This window comes from Melospiza georgiana, chromosome 6, assembly GCF_028018845.1.
Source record: "Melospiza georgiana isolate bMelGeo1 chromosome 6, bMelGeo1.pri, whole genome shotgun sequence".
In the NCBI taxonomy this organism is placed as follows: Eukaryota; Metazoa; Chordata; class Aves; order Passeriformes; family Passerellidae; genus Melospiza; species Melospiza georgiana.
In genome coordinates this window covers 53,783,520-53,800,475 of record NC_080435.1, presented here as the reverse complement: position 1 = coordinate 53,800,475, position 16,956 = coordinate 53,783,520, and the positions used below count along the sequence as shown (strand labels likewise).

Genomic DNA, 16,956 nt, shown 5'->3' with positions numbered 1-16,956 from the left:
TAGAAGAGCTCTCATAAAGGAGTATGGTTTCAAAGAGAAAAATCACTTGCATAAGGAAAGGAAGAGCCATTTGCAGCTTGGCATGGGAGCCCACATCCCCACTAATGCCAATCACCAGTCTGCCATCCAGAATCCATCTGCTGCTGGTTTATGCTCATGAAAAATTACTCATCCCTTCCAAACCTATGAATATGAGAGAATAAGAGAAAGTTTTATTTCTGTGAGCTGACATTTGTTTGCATCATCAGGAGACTATATTATAATATAGCGAGGTTTAACAGGAAGAAAGATTGGATCAAATGCAGGTTGCATTTTTATCTTAGCTTCTGCCTGAATAAAGAACACTGTCTGTTCTTTATATTATAACTAAGGCAGTTACTTCTCACCATAAAAAGTGCTTCTCAATTTTCATGGCTATTATTTACAGGTTCATCTATGACTAGAGAGGTATTCATTAGGGAATTTCAGAAACGTAGTCCACACTGAAAAATGTCTAGAAAAGCTCAGAATATTGGCTTTTGGGGTAGCAGGGAAGAATTGCATGGTGTGTGCTGGAGTATAGCATATGTTGTATGTATGTAACATATGTTAGATGTATAGTAGCATATATAGTATATGCTACTTAGCAAGCATAAGACTTGCTTAGGGAAATGTTCCATGTATCTTGGGCATCTTAAGAGCCAAGATTCTTTCTTCCATTTTTTCTTCTCATAGTTTTGCTACTCTTAGTATGTTTTATGTTAGTATGTTTTACATTAAATGTTGACATTTATCTCATCTTTGAAAATCATTGTTATATCACTGTGCAAGTTTTACACTCAGTTCTAGATTGGAGAGTGAAAACTAATCATTTCCAGTGGATTCTGTTTGACTTCCATGCTCAGCCATCCAGCATTTTGGTTTCCACCATATTGTGTTAATGGTGTAACCAATAATAAAATCGCTTATTACTTCATTTTTGTGTCATGAACACTGACTACTGACTAATTTTCATGCAGCAGGTATCCATAGCTGATTAAAAAGCATTCTCTGAACCAGTGTGAAAGCTAACTTATGTCTTTGGGAAGAACAGAAATACCCTTAGCCAGCTGTAGTAATACTCAGTGACTTACTGCAACAGGATCCCCTGTGGAAAGTGCGCCGCAGTCAGAAGTTGGACATGTCGGCAAGGCTGGAACTGCAGTCAGCCCTTGATGCAGAAATTCGTGCCAAACAACTGGTTCAAGAAGAGCTACGGAAAGTGAAAGATGCAAACGTATCTTTTGAAAGGTAATGAGAGTTTTGGTTGTGTTTGGGGATTAATGTGCTGATCTAAACTGCTGATTAGAATAGCAGCAACTTCCTTAAAATGGCTCCTTGTGCGTGGATATTGGACTCTGTCAGAAGGATCCCATTCTGCAGATTAGGCATTTCTTACATAGTCAAATGACAACTCTGAAAATTCCTTCAAGTAAACACTTCACTGCTATAGTAAGTTACAAGTCTTGGACATCTGAGAAGAAAAAAAAAGGTGTAAGAGCAAATTCAAAGCAAATTCACTACCATTTCTTCAACTAACTTGAGAGTTAGACATGTTCTTGGGAATTAAAAGTCAACGTGCTCTTAGAATAATTTTGTTAGGCAGATACTTGCAGTGATAGCTAAATTCTTAAGTACAGTTTTAGATATCTAGTCAAGTAATGAGGTGTCTGTTCAGGGGAAAAGTAAAATAATTCATCCTTAAAAAAAAATCACTTAAAAAAACCCCAATGGCCCTCAAAAAACCCCAACATAACCCCCCAAAAATAACAAACAAACAAAAAGGCTTTTTCTGAAAGTCTGAGATGTAGGACCAGAAATTAACAATCTTGTGTACTGGTATTCCTGCCTTTGAGACATTTCAGATTACATTTTGATCATATTTTTTTACTTTAGTAAATTAAAGGAATCAGAAGCAAAAAATAGAGAACTGTTGGAAGAGGTGGAAGGTTTGAAGAAAAAAATGGAAGAAAAGTACAGAACAGATTCAGGTAATTAAATTTCCTGTGTTCTAACAGAGTTCTAACACAACCTGTGATGTTGCCTTTTAGCTAAGCCTGTTCTGCTTTTGGTTTTAGGTCTCAAACTTCCAGACTTTCAAGATTCCATTTTTGACTATTTCAACACCTCTCCTCTTGCACGTGATTTGACTTTCAGAGTGAGTTATTACATAAAATAACTACAAAATGAGATAACAGAATGATATTTTTAATATGTAAAAATGTCTCCTAGGCACTGTGTGGCAGATTGGTATCTTGCATATTAGCCAAATCAGTGTGGCACAGAATTGGATGCCCAGCAGTTGTCAGTTTGCTTGGCATTTTGCAGAGAAGCTGGCACCTCTGGGAAATATTCTCAGAAGTTCACTTTAATTATTTCCTATTCTAGCTTCTTTGTTTAGGGTAATCTCAAACATTTGCTAAATGAAATATATTCAGCGTTTTTTTGGAGGTGCTGGCACACCCTGTTACAAATAAGGAATTAAATGCTTTGCAGTTGGAAGATGCTGATTATTACAAGGGAAAGTTTTCACACAGTTCAAGGAGTGCTTAAACAGATTTGTAAAATTGTTGGCTCCAGATCTTAATGGAGTGGTTAGAGGAGAAGGAACTGGGAAGAGAATCAGAGGACCCACAGATGTTGGTATAATAATTTTATCATGACACACCCTGTGATCCTTAGAATTTAAATCATTCAAATCACAGCTCCAAGTAGGCGTTTCACTTTAAATGATTTGTGCATTCCCTGAGGAAGCAGCTGTTAAATGCAACATTGAATCACATTTCCTTACTTCATGAACTCTTGATCCTTGAAGATTTTTCTGGGTTTTTTTTTTTAATTTTGTTTTGCAAAGCATAGACAGTTTAGGATAAAACCAAGGGCTTGAACTGAAACAATCTGTTGGTGAAGTGGAGTTAAAGGGGCTCAGGTTAAAACCTCATCTGCCTGGTTAGATTTTCTATCTGAGATGTCTCCTTTCTCTTTCTGATTTTTCTTTTTCTTGTTTATTGTCACTGTTGCTAAAAACAAAAAAGCTTATGGACATGCTGTGATATTTTCATACAGTTTGTGTATTTGCTGTTCCCAGTCACAAAATGTCTATGCTGCCTTTCTGTTGGAGCAGGAAGATGTGCTCTATGGGTGGCAGGGAGGGGAGAGAAGCATGATGCATGCTACTTTCTCAATACTAGCTTTACCTACTGACCTTGATATTTTAAAACATTGTTTTTAAAAGTACCAGATAGATGTAAAACAATAACATGTAAAATATCAAGCCCATAACTAAATAAGGTTCCATTCTGTGGATCCTGAAATAAGTACATATTCTCTGTGGAAATGCAGGTGGCATTTTCTGATGAATTACATTAAAATTGCTGATACCATGCTTAATAACTTACATTAACTTTTTTTTTTTCACATGTACTTATAAATATATTTTGTATCCACTGCTTTGGGGTTAACTTAGTTTGAATGAGTTTCATTTGGCCATATAAAATTTTATTTAGCTAGTCAACTAATATTCTATCTGAAGTTTTCCTGTGGGTGATAAGCGATCGTTTTTATCCCTCATATCTGTTACAACAAAGGATTCTGTTTCTTCTTCGTCTACATCTTCTCTGCTAGCCTTTTGGGAAGAAGTAAGTTTTTGTTAGTAGTTTTGTGTCCTTATTTTGTTGTGACCTGTCTTAGTAAGAATGGCCCTCTAAAACTAGATATTTTGCTTCCTTAATTTCTCTGTAACTTAATCCACTAAACCTCTTTGAGGCTTACTGTTTTATAGTTTGACTATATAGCTAAAGCTAAATCACACAATATTTTGAAATTATTCATATTACATAATCATGCAATTTGATCTTAAATGGCCCAGCCCTTCCAATCAGTTTGGACCAAAACAAAAATAACAAGTATCTGAACAAATTGAGTGAGCTAACTGGAGATGTCTTCCTGTCTAAACTGGCTGGGAAGTGAGTGATTCATTACTTGTTGCCTTTAGTGCTAATTACATCATTGATGTGAAGTCTAATCTCATGTTTGTTAATCACAGTTTTCATGATGTCCTGAGAGTACAGTAATACAGAATCCTACTTCCACACCCAGCTGCTTTAGCTCTGCAATTGTAGCATACTTCCCCCTTGTGCTGGCAATTAGTAGTTGCTAATTTAAGTGTGAAATTAATAGATGGCTTGTAATGGATGCTAGCTTTAAATGTTAGTGAAATATAAGGCACTGTAATTAATTAGACATGATTCTTTTAATGATGGAGGCCAATAATTCTTAAACAATTTTTTAAAAGATTGAGTATTACTACTTCAAGATTTTTTTCTTGTGTCAGGTTTGGTGGCTTCTGTATGCTAGAAAAATCCTAGTGTAGTAAGCTACCATGAGAAATCAGCTATTTTAGGGATGATTGCCAGGCTACTCAAACATCGTTCCATACCTGCAAGCCAGAGATTAGACACAGCCTTGCTGGGAGAATGCAGCTGTTAGAGCATTTATGCTGTCTACAGTGAGATTTTGCATTTCAGTACTTCCAGCTTTTCCATCAGGTGTGAGGGTTTGTTTTGAGGAAAGATCTTTTTCAGAGTGGATGTTAAATGTATGTGTACTTCATATAGAAATCAGCACCGGGTCTTGTTTCCATTTTGTTGACACAAGGACACTTCATCAGATATGTGGTGTCTAATCTAACATGTTTGCTGTCCTTTTGCAGACCAGCTCTATTAGTGAGCAGGAAATGCAGGGTTCCAAGTCAGAGGTTTCACCATCTACTTCAGTTGTAACTGCAGAGCAGCAACAAGAAGTAAGAGACCCGTTATTTTACCCTGAGGAGTATTTCACCAGAAAGTCTCTCTGTCTTGTTCATGATAAATACATACTGCAGCATTCATTATGAAGAAGCAGGATTGAATGCTGCATATTTGCAATGTCTCAGTGTTAATTGCATCTGCTTTGAGGACAGTTGCAAATGAAACCTTTTCACTGGCTTTGTGTATGTTGATGTACCTCATTTTCATGTTTTCTGTATTGCTGCTTGTTTGTTAGTGTGCAGGCTTTCCTGTGAGTGCTTTAAAACACAATCTGTTTCTCTTAAATCAGAATGGCAATGTTTACAATTATTAAATTATTGATAATTTTCAAAAAAGGAAAAAAAATCAGAACAATAAGCTTTGCCACCCCAATTTTGAAACAAATTCTTGCAGCCTTATTTTGCTCAATTACAGTTTCTTGTGATTCAGGAACCAATTCGGCTTCAGAGGATGCCTGCTGCTCCTTCCCCCACCATTCAGTCCATTTCTCTAGCTGTACCAAAGGTAGGGGGACTGTGCTAACCTTATTCTAAAGAACAAAGGAAAAAAATATAATTTATAAATGAGCCCTCTGTGTTTTCTTGTCCTGTTTGGGTTTGTCATGTTTGTGTTTTTGTTAGGTCTGTGTTTTTAATCAAATGCTTCCATGTGCACATCATCAGTGGGTTTTGTTTTGTTGGAGGGGATGACAAAACATGGTTGTAGTTTTGGGTCTGACTGTCTTTTGGAGTTGGAAATAAAACTGTTACTGTTGTCTTGCAGCACCTGCCACAAGATGCACTTACATAACAGAAGCCCAGCTTCATAATGTACACACTGATCTACTGGAGGGTGGTGGAGGGAGGTGCTTGCATTACTCGAGCCCAGAAAATAATGAGTTTTATAATCCTGAATGTATCTTTCAGCCTAAAGCTCACCAGCTCAATATCAAGTCATTCACCAGCCCCACTCAGTGTAGTCATTGCACCTCTCTCATGGTGGGATTAGTTCGACAAGGTTATGCCTGTGACGGTGAGTTGGTGAATTTTTTTGTAAATTTTCAGCAAACCCCTCAAAAAAGCCAATGTATTTTAAGACAACCATTTCTTTGGGGAGGGAATGAAAGAGAGGGGTGGCTGCCACTGGATGATTTTCCTTTCTGTTGCATCACAACATATTCCTGAAGTCTCTTTAGTAGAATGATGAAGTATGGTTTCCTTGCATATTGTATAATATTAATTAATTCTATTACCATTAGTGCAGGGCAGGGGGTAGGGAAGACAGGACTGGTTTTTTTGTTGTACTAGAGAAAACTCCAGGAATGATCTGGTGACATGAATCTGATTATGTCTATTTTATGCTGTTCTGGTCATAAACCCCATATGTTGGGAGGACTGTTTGCTCTGTTATTTGGCTTGTAGCCTGTCTTGCTGTCCATTAGTTTTATTTAAAATGCTTTCTCTGATGCATGTATCACTACTGAATTCCATGTTCAAGTATATGGAGGTATTTTCATTTGAAAATACTTTCTGTATATTAATTAGACACATGAGCTCAGTTAAATAGGCCATAAATTCATATAGTATACATACTACAGTATAAATAACTTTATTTCTGTGCCCAGCTTAGTTCTTGCTTGTGGCAGCCTCTCCACTGACACCCTCAGTATCACATGTAGATTGCCTCATCTGCCCTTCAGGGCTTTTTTCCTGGCAGATCTTCTGGTGGCAGTTCTTCCCCAGGAGAACCTATCACTCTGCCAGCACTTGCCCTGGGGCTGCCTTTTGTCTCCTGTTGCTGACAGTTCTGAGCTCTTGTTTTGCATCTCTTCTTGCAAGCTTGAAACTGTCTTTTTCTTTTAGTGCAGCTAGGGGCTTCACTCTTCTTTTGTCTTGTGTATTTTGATAAGCTCTGCATCATTAGTTCTCCATTTTGCCTAATCTACAGCAGCTCTTGATTGCTACAGAAAAAAACTAAAATCACATTGATATAAAAATAGAGATGATTCCAGTAGAACAAAATTTTGCCAAACATTCCCCTCTCAATCACTTGCATTTCCCAATTCCTTCTCTTTTTAATCCTGGAGACTGTGGTAAAATACAGCTACACTTACAGAAGACTGGAACTGACTCTATCCTGTGGATTTTCCCTGTTCTGTAACTGGTGTACCTCAATATCCACAGTCCCAAATAATCATGATGCCTCCTCAAAGAGCTGAATTTATTACCTGATTTTGAGGAGCACCTACAGTTCTTTGTGGGTGTGACTTTGGTAACCCCTGCCCTCCTGGGATTAGACAGTAGCTCAAAAAACAAGCCAAGCAACCTGATCTGAGCTGCCCCCTCTGCTGTCTCCTCCCTCAGGCATCATGAGGAGTTTTGTTGCCCTGTCTGTGGCTGTAGCAGAAGCAGACTGTTTCCAGTTTTTTGGAATCCTTTGAAACTTCAGAATTACAGAACAAGATGTACCTAGGATATCTGCCAGATTCTCACTTCTGAGAATATGGTTAGGAGGAAACACACAGGACAGCTCAGTGTTGTGCCCCTCTCTTCCTGCCTTCCCAAGCTTCCTGGTAGAAACAGGGTAGCTGGGACAAACAAAGTAAAATCTCAGTGGAAGGATCTCACCCCTAAGCTGTGGGTCAGATGATACAACACATGAACTCATTCCACAGTTCTTGTAGTCTGTCTCATGTGAAATGGCATGTATTAGGAGGTTTTTCTGTGTACTGCTTCTGTGTGAAGTGCTCTGTAGACGAGACCTAGAGACCTCTGTCCCTTGCTGGTGCAGCACAAAGTGGTGCAAATGGTAAGAAAGCATTCAGTGCTAGTTTGCTCCTTATTTGAATTTACTGGAACTCTGGCAATAGGTATATATGACTCTTTCATCATGCAGTATTTCAGTCCTTGTCCCTGGTTTCTACTTTATTTATGCTTTATTTATGTCTGTCTTGTGTTTAATATTTTAACTCTTTCTATTTTTTGATCAGTTTAGTTTTACTTTGTTTTTGCAGTGTTCTTGCATATGTGGATCAAATTAAACACCTATTAGCACTACCCTAATTTTTATTCCTTCTTTATTAACACTGTTTCTCTTTTGTGACTGGATTAGTTGGTGCTTAACACCAGCAAGGCTGCCCAACTCCTTAAATTTTCCTTTAAATGTGGACTCAGTTCCTGCCCTTTATGAACATAATAGGCTAAAAAGAGGAAATAAAAGCACTTAGGAGAGTCTCATACAATACCTAGGTGTGTTCACTTCTTCAGCCTAGTGAGCTATTTCACTATTTGACTGCCAGTTTCAGTGTGATTAATTAATTTGCTGAGTGTAGACTATGTTAATCACCTGTAATGATTGACTCATACACACATTTCACTGTGAATTTTCTCTTTTGTACTTAGTGTGTTCATTTGCATGCCATGTTTCCTGCAAGGACAGTGCACCTCAGGTCTGCCCTATACCCCCTGAACAAGCCAAAAGGCCTCTTGGAGTAGATGTGCAAAGAGGAATAGGAACAGCCTACAAAGGTTATGTCAAGGTAACAGTCTTTTCTTGGACAAGAGAAGAATCCTTAACTTCACTTACAGCTCTACAGCTTGGAACCTCTAAGTATGTTTAAACACATCTCCTAAATAGTGCCTTAAGGCTTTGTGTGCCATCTATGTAACTTATTTAACCTTCATTGCTTTAGATGTGGGAGAAACACTTGGTTTTACTACAAGAGCTGAAGGTCAGTAGATTAGTAGCTACAATGTTCATAAGCAGCAGGGGGAAAAAAAGAATGGTTTAAGAAAGAGTTTTTGTCATTTTTGATGTAAGCATAATACAAAAGTTAGACTGTCCTACCATTTTGGGATTGGTGGAATATCCAAACCTAATATCTTTATACAAGTCTTCATTTTTTTTTTTTTGAGCTGTAACAAGGAATGGTTGAACTTAAAAGAGGAAAAATGATTGCTTGATTTTTATTTTTTATCCTGTTTTGAAGTACAAGTAGAAAAGTGCTCTAATTCCATTGTTCTAAGTATGAGCTTTTCTAAATGTCCTGCTTTCTGTGTCTTCTGCATGTGCCTGTAATAAGCAATCAGTTATTTCCCTGCAGGTCCCAAAGCCTACAGGAGTTAAGAAAGGGTGGCAGAGGGCTTATGCAGTTGTCTGTGACTGTAAACTGTTCTTATATGATGTGCCTGAAGGAAAATCCACCCAGCCTGGAGTTGTGGCAAGTCAAGTCTTGGATCTCAGGTTTGTATTGTTAGAGCAGAGTAGAAATCCTCTCTACTTTTTCATTAACAGGAGTGTTTATTTCTAGTACACAAGAAATTAGAAGATTTTGAGAGCTGTGTCCTAAGAAGATTCATGTATTGTGTACCTAAACTGCAGCTGAGTTTAGGCTGACCAAGGTGGTTCAATAAGAAATTGCTTAAGTTACTTTACAGTCACTCACACTGCAATCACCAGCATTCACAGCATTGGCATGCTTCTTCCTAGAATTCCATTTGCACCTGTAAAAAGCAAGTGTATATTGGTAGATTGCTTTTCCCATGCACTCTGACCTCAACATTGAGTCACACATCATCCCATAGGCAATAAGTATTCAGGCATGTTAGAAAAATTGAAGTAGTCTGCAGAAAAGCATCAACTAATTTCAACTGCAAATGGCTCTGACCCTGCCTTTTAACAAGAGTTATTACTTCAAGGGGAACCATCTGAACCAGTGAGCACTGCCTACCAAATATCTGAGACTTAAGTTGATCAGAGTAACCAAGGAACTTCTTTTATTTCAATTTTTGGAAATATCAAGAAAGTGTAATACCTTTTAATGTTACAGCACCTTTGTAGCTGTGTTGAATATAAAGTTTGCATTCACAAGCACCTTGGTTTATATTTTTTCCAGACAGCAGTATGGTGGGGTTACAGCAGTAGTGCTGTGCTGGGAGCTGTCAGTGTCAGCTCTCTGACATGCTGGCAGTGGGAGCAGGAACGTGGAAGTATTGCAAATAGCAGCATTCCCATCAGTACATTGCTTGAAGCAACTCAGCCAGATACCATATACCAACTGTGCCATGTTTTATCTGCTTGTTGTAGCTGCCCCTTTGAGGCTGCCATCTGAGGGTTCTCAGATGTTTTTAATAGATGTTAACCATCACAGCTATGAATTCTAGCAGGGGCAAGTTTCAGACATTAGTGTCATCTTTGCACTAAAATTGGCAATTATGGTGATCAACTTGGTCAAATTCAGTTTGAAAAGGCTAGTGCAGACAAGCCCTCTGGGGTGGAGCACTCTAAAATGCAAAAGTTGTTCTGATGTCTGTTTATTTTACTGTAATAGAGAATAAAATCTAGCTGTTTTGAAAACCCTTATTTGAAAACCCACAAGCTATAATTATGTTGCCAAGAGCTTTTTATGTGATTTTTCTTTTTTTCCAAAGGCCCCTCTCTTGCTACACATTGAGGTATGAATTATTAATTTCTAATGTGTCTGCTGGGCTGGAAGAGCAATATTCTTGCTTCTAATTGTAGAATAGGTGTGGTTGGGACACCAAAACTACACAAAGCCACCCTGCTTAGCTTCAGGTGGACTGAGGTACACGTGCCAGATGCTGTAGAGACATAACTGAGGCTTGGCAGCTGTTTGGGCCAAGGATGGTTAGAGCATAACAAAGCAGTTGTGACCTCTGTGCGGTGTTAGGAGATTGCAGCCTATTGAAACAGTGGTGATACCAGTTAGATTCTGCTCAATAATCTGTGTGTGCTTGTGTGTGATGCTCTTGTTCTCTTTTCTCCCTAGAGATGAAGATTTTTGTGTGAGCTCTGTCCTGGCCTCAGATGTAATACACGCAACCCGGAAAGACATCCCGTGTATATTCAGGGTATGGCTGTGCACTGACTCCTGCAGAAAATACCCGTTAAATACCACTGGTTTGTTTTGATAGTGGCATACACTGTCCAAATCTAACCTTGATTAGGTTATGTAGAAGTGTAAGAATTTACAAGGGCTGCTGACATATGTAGAAGAGCAATATGTGTTGTATTTGCAGGAAGCCCCATGGCAGGAAGGAATGATGAATCTGACTCCATGTTCTCAGAAGGCTAATTTATTATTTTAAGATGCTATATTGTATTAAAGAATACTATATTAAAGAATACTAAAGAATAGAGAAAGGATACTTACAGAATGCTAAAAAGATAATAATGAAAACTCATGACTCTCTCCAGAGTCCCAACACTGCTTGGCCCTGATTGGCCAATGAGTGAAAGCTCTCACACCAGAAACCAATGAAACAATCTCCAAACACATTCCCCATGAGCTAAACAGAGGACAAGCAAATGAGATAATTATTGTTTTCATTTTCTCTGAGGCTTCTCAGCTTCCCAGGAGAAAAATTCTGGGCAAAGGGATTTTTCAGAAAATATGAATGTGACAACAAAGTTCTCATTCTTTAGCTGCTTCCTTGTATATAAAGTTGGTGACTTTTTTTATTTTCCTAAGTATAATTCAGTATATTTTCTCCCTTTTTCCATTGGTATTACCAGATTCTGTTTTTACTTGTTACAGTGCTGTAACAGAATATTCTGAAACTGATCTAGTTTCCTTAATTTCATATTTAAGTATAGGAGAAAAAATAAAATAAGAGAAAATAAAGAACTGAGCTTTAATATCCCCTTTAGTGTATGTTCTATCTGACTGCTGTATTTAGTTTTTAACAACAGGAACTTAATTTCTCTGTTTTGTGTGAATCATATTAAATCTGGAGTTCCAAAATTTAGTAAAGAATACATTTGTAGCCAGTATCCATAGTCCCTTACATTTGAATACAGAAACTCATTGTTTTCAGCATCTCTGATCTTCACCCATTTAGAATCAAGTCAGGAAAACATGGAAAGCAAAGAGCTGTCAGTCAATTGCAGTGCCTATCATTTGGTCCTTCAGGATTTTACTTGGGAATTGTCTTTGCTACTTGTCTGCCTCTGTCTCTGCTTTTCTGCTTTTTTTGTAAAAATATTTTCTGCAGTGAATTTTCATACTTTGGTTTACCACTGCCTGTACCTTAAGTTTCCTCATGATTGTATTTTGGATTTTGGTTTTTTAGTTCCCATCTACCTGCTCTCTTCTTAAATTAGCAAACATAGAATACTGTAAGGAAGGAGAGAAAATTTGGTGAGGAGAGAAAATTTCTGAGGAGAGAAAATTTGGTGTGCAGAATGATAGTTCATTCATTTAAGAACAAGGCATCCATTCAGTTCAGCCTGCCTGACTTGCTGCTCTAATTTCTGCCTGCAGTTTTTAACTGAAAGGGTATCTAAATAATAAAAGTCATTTTTGTCAAATATCCCTCTGTAAAAATATTTGTGTGGATATACATGACCAGATATCTCCATGGTTTGATCAGATTATCCCCTGCTAAAGAGATGTGATTAATTAACTGGAAGCTTGATGTGTGAATTTATCCATTTAGGTAGGGGAGCAGAGAAGCTGCTGAGTTACACCTCTTTTCTCATTCTGTGTCCTCCTTCAAAAGCAAGAATTTCTAAAACTGGAAACCACTAAACCTGATTGGGAGAATCTCATCTCAGTTTAGTTCTGGATCTGCATCTTGCTGACAGAATCACATAGAGTAGCTTGCACAGAACAGTTTAAACTTTTAATTCACATCATTTGTGTAAAAATGTGGTCCTTCTTTTGTATGTGTCATTGCACATAGCACATGGTGATATTGGTAGCCTATGAAAGACAGATTTTCATTTCTTCTGGATATTCTATCAGCAGAAAACAATACCCAGCAAATTCTGTTCTACAAATAGAATGCTGCCAAACACATGTTCCCACCTCTGACTCCCCATGAATTCAAGAAGAGTAAGAATTTGTCTCAGATTCAAACATTTCTCCTTGGTAACCAGTTTTCAAAGCTGGGTGTTAGGCCATGCTGACATTCAGACACCACAGTCTTAAATTCTGCCATCAATTCACATTTCTAATAATAGTGTGGGAGTTGGCTGTAATGGAGTGCTCCCACAGCTTAGCAGTCCAAGTTAAGAAGCCTTGAATTTCATAGCAAATAATGGATTTTTATATGATAAATAATGCAATATATATTATGACCAACTGCTCACTTTTTTTCTTGCATTTGACTATGTATGTTGCCAGCTTCAAAAGAGTGGGGAGTAATACATGGTGGTACTTCAAATGGAAAGCCATTGCTGGAATCTGGTTTTGCTTTGTTTTCTAAACATTATCCATTATGCCTTTATCTGTCTTCAAAATATTAATGCTTAGTAACAGTTTAGACAGGAACAAACCTTAATGCAGAATAGTAAGAGCTATGAGCAGTTGCAGCTACTCAGTTCTTTCCCTACCTCCCCTCATCTCTACCTTCATCTTACTTCTGAACTTCTGTCTTTGACATCCTGTTGTCCCAAGTTTACTTTCAGATTTATTTTATCTTCAAGATGAGTGTTACTGTTTATTCACTCTTCCAGGAAGTGTGTGTGTTGCATTACCACAACATCCATCCTTACAATGATTTCCTTACAACAGCATGTAGGCTGAAGGTCTCATATTCCATGTTACAGCCTTCAGATTTGCACTTTTACACTTTTTGTTGGTCTTTCTCTGTTCAAATGTTGTTACTCAGAGTCTGTGCTGAGGGCTGATGCTGGCTGATGGCCTGTTTGTTTGTGGCTGAAAGTATAGTTCTCATGATACCATAAACCCTTCAGTCTCTTCATGCAGTACAAAACCCCAAAATATTAAGAATTACTGCATGCTTTCTTCAGGCAACAGAAGTTCCTGGATAGTTTTTCTATGTTGAACACATTCTGCTTTGAGATCTATGGGATGATTTATGATTTAACTGAAAATTAAGTGAAGCCATAGTGGTTTTCTTTTAGCACAGGGACGTGGGAGAATGCAGTTCTTCAGTCTCAAATATTGCTTTCCTGCATAGCTTTGAATGCAGACATGATGTGCTCTTCCCCTCGACAGATATTTGGAAAATTAGATAACAAATTCAGAACTGATGATAGCAATGCCTTTGGGTTTCAATGCATCTGGTTCCCAAAGCATGTGTGTCACTCTCAGTGAATTATGGGTGGGTGGGATCAGGACAGACAATGGTTCAGAGCAGGAAGGAGCCTTTTACTGCCATGTATTGATTATTGTGGCATTCCCTGCCCATATGTTAGGATTCAGAATATTTAAGCAAGGCTGAGTACTTTTGAACAAAGCCACTGTGGCTTGTGAAGTAGTTGTGTTTTGTAAGTTTTTCTGAAGCACTGTGGCTGTATTAGCTGTGTTGTGTATGTTTCTTGGGTACATCATTCCATTGTCATGAGAAAGTGTAGGTTTTTTTTCACAGTTCTGTGTATTAAAAAAGGTTTTTATTACTCCAACTAATTTCACTGTCTCTATCTGTTTAAAGGTGACAGCTTCTCTCTTAGGTTTGCCTTCAAAGTCTTGTTCTCTACTGATCCTGACAGAAAATGAGAATGAAAAGAGAAAGTGGGTTGGAATCCTAGAAGGGTTGCAGTCTATCCTGCACAAAAACAGGCTGAGGAACCAGGTTGTGCATATTCCACAAGAAGCCTATGACAGTACACTGCCTCTTATTAAAGCAAGTTTAGCTGCTGCTATTGTAGGTATGTTTGATTTCACTTTTATCAGTGTATGAAGGTGGTTGGAACTTTTAGATGGGCTTTTAGAATGAGAGCACTGACATCTTGAAATAAATTCCTCAGCTGAATTCCTTGATAGGAATTTAATAATGGGCAAAAAATGCTAATCTTGCATTGATATTCAGGTTTCTTCATCCATTTGGAGTAAATAATACTGTGGAGTTGTTCAGCAGGTTGTTTTAGCAACATGGTACTTAGCATGCTTTTGACAGACTGTGTGAACTCAAGCAAAATTGATTTGCTGGTGAAAATCTGTTTGTGCAGAAATTTTTTCAGCTGTTCAAAACAAACAGCCTGTTTTAAAGATAAGACCAAGCTTAGCTGAATTAATGGCCTTTTTTCCCCCTTAGATCGAGATAGAATTGCAATTGGCTCAGAAGAAGGACTGTATGTGATAGAGGTGACCCGTGATGGTAAGTCAGGCCATAATGCATGCAGTAATTACATACAAAATAATGAGCTCCATAACTTTGAGTGCTGCTGTAATATAGGTTGCACAACAGCCTTTCATGTATAGTAAGTATTAAACACTCAGTTAATTGATGAGAAGGAAAAGTGAATGTGAGGTATAAGCACTAATTTGGTCATTATCGTTACATTCAGGTGAGTGGCTGAAATTAAAGGGATGAGTTACTGGGCATATCCTGGCACATTCTCACCTTAGCTGTGTTCCCACAGCTGGTATCAAAATGCATCAGCACACAGAGCATGCACAGCACACACAAAGTTTGAAAGTTTGTAGACTTCCCTTTAAAACCTCCATGTCTTACCTGTTTCTTCCAGAAATTTGACAGCCACTCACATTCTCTTGAAGACCAATGGTGTCCAAAGCAAATGTGTCTTGGGATGTTGGGGTGCTGGTCTTGTCAGTGATTTTCTCAATTCATTTTTCTGTGTAATTTATGGCTATTTGAAAGTTGGATTTTACTCATGCTAAAGCTTGCATTTCAATGTAAAATAAAGCAGTGAATATAGGTTTTAAAGATTTACTTGACTTCCAAAATTAAATTATATCAGGGATGTGGTTTTGGGTCACAAGAAAATTCTTGTTTAGAATAAGACATTGCCCAATTCCAGGAGAAACTGCTTTATACATGGAGACAGCAGATATTTGGAATTCTTTTTAGCAGTAATAAATGCCATTCCATTGAGTAAACTTCCAGTGGTCATCATTCTTTAAGTAGTTAGATATAAACATAACTTGAGATTAAAATAATTCCAGGAATTCCAGCACAGCTTCTTGCATAAAAGAAAGTTGTAAATTTAATTTAAAAGGTCATTTCCTAAAGGAACAATTATCTGCATCACCATGTTATATGTAAATGTGAAAATTAATTATCAGGTTTGGTTTTAAGCTAAGAAATGTTTAGCAGGAGTTTTCTCTGGCCAGTTCTGTGTGTTAATAGCATTTTTTGTAAATCGTAATCTGTTTTTCATTTTATAGCAGTTGTAATTTTTTTAGTGTTAATTAACTGCCAGCTGTTTATAGCAAAGGTCTTTGGTTAGAATATTGCTTAATTCTTGACAAATAAGCTGGAGTTAGAGCTAGGAAGGAAGCCATTTCTCTGTGGCAAAGCCAGTTATTTCCTAGAGCATTGCTTCAGACATTTCATCTATTTATTCAGGTGAGGGTACACCACAACAGCACTTTGTGATTTAAACAGCTAAAGCCTTATTGCCAAGTTTAAAGAATTTGGTAACTTCGGCTACATTACACAACTGTTACTGAAAAAAGGCAAAGAATTTCCAATGAAGAGTTCTCTTTTTTTTTTTTTTTAACTACAATTCATAAATATTTTTAAAGCATTCAGCTAGCAGAAAAATGAAAGTTACAATTTAATTTTATTGGTTTATGCTTATTAAGTTTCCTAGTTTAGAATTGCTCTCTTGTTTGTAACCCATTAAATACTCACTTCATTCTTGAAAGTTCTTGTATAGCCAAGATCCCCAAAGAGCACACATTGTACCTAACCCCCTTAGCTGCCTCTAACCATGCTTTAAAAAAATGCATCAAACAGCAAAACTCCCCATGGGTAGCCTGGCTAGTCCTTGTTCTGAAAGGGCTTTCCTGGTGCTGTCCTGAGCCTCTCTTCCTGCAGCCTAAGCCCATTCCTCTTATCCTTTTCCCATCACAAAGAGCATTTTTTCTCTTTCCATATGTGTGTTTTACACTCCCTTACTGTACTGCTTTTGTACCTGGCTGAGAGATCTGCCAACAGTACAGCATTTTGTCTCCTCACTTATCAGGATTAAATAAATACTTTATATTTCTTGTCTTTGTTTTCTGCTAATTTGGTCTTCCTCCAAAATTTACTGAAGATGCTGATGTTTCCCTGGAGGTTGGACCCACTTCTGAAGATGCAACATCTTTCACTGTACAGATAGTACAGATACAATTATATAAAGAAATGTCTTCATTTATCCTACATGTTAAGCAGCAATTTTCCCACTAAGTGTTGTTGAGATTTTTGTTATGAAT

The 16,956-nt window shown here is 37.6% G+C and overlaps 1 protein-coding gene across 7 annotated transcripts in view; it reads left to right on the top strand.

Annotated features, from left to right (window-relative positions):
- The window catches only part of CDC42BPB (CDC42 binding protein kinase beta), a 90,975-nt gene that overhangs the window by 64,452 nt on the left and 9,567 nt on the right, over positions 1-16,956 (top strand). For 4 of the 7 annotated variants that reach the window (XM_058027369.1, XM_058027368.1, XM_058027371.1 and 1 more), the window contains exons 19-29: positions 1,121-1,269; positions 1,915-2,009; positions 2,097-2,176; positions 3,606-3,656; positions 4,730-4,819; positions 5,732-5,837; positions 8,207-8,343; positions 8,908-9,047; positions 10,594-10,675; positions 14,225-14,441; positions 14,828-14,890. In XM_058027369.1, the coding sequence (XP_057883352.1) occupies positions 1,121-1,269; positions 1,915-2,009; positions 2,097-2,176; positions 3,606-3,656; positions 4,730-4,819; positions 5,732-5,837; positions 8,207-8,343; positions 8,908-9,047; positions 10,594-10,675; positions 14,225-14,441; positions 14,828-14,890 (1,210 nt within the window). The remainder of the gene's footprint in view (positions 1-1,120; positions 1,270-1,914; positions 2,010-2,096; positions 2,177-3,605; positions 3,657-4,729; positions 4,820-5,731; positions 5,838-8,206; positions 8,344-8,907; positions 9,048-10,593; positions 10,676-14,224; positions 14,442-14,827; positions 14,891-16,956) is intronic. The other 3 variants (XM_058027372.1, XM_058027373.1, XM_058027374.1) reach the window with 1 other exon arrangement.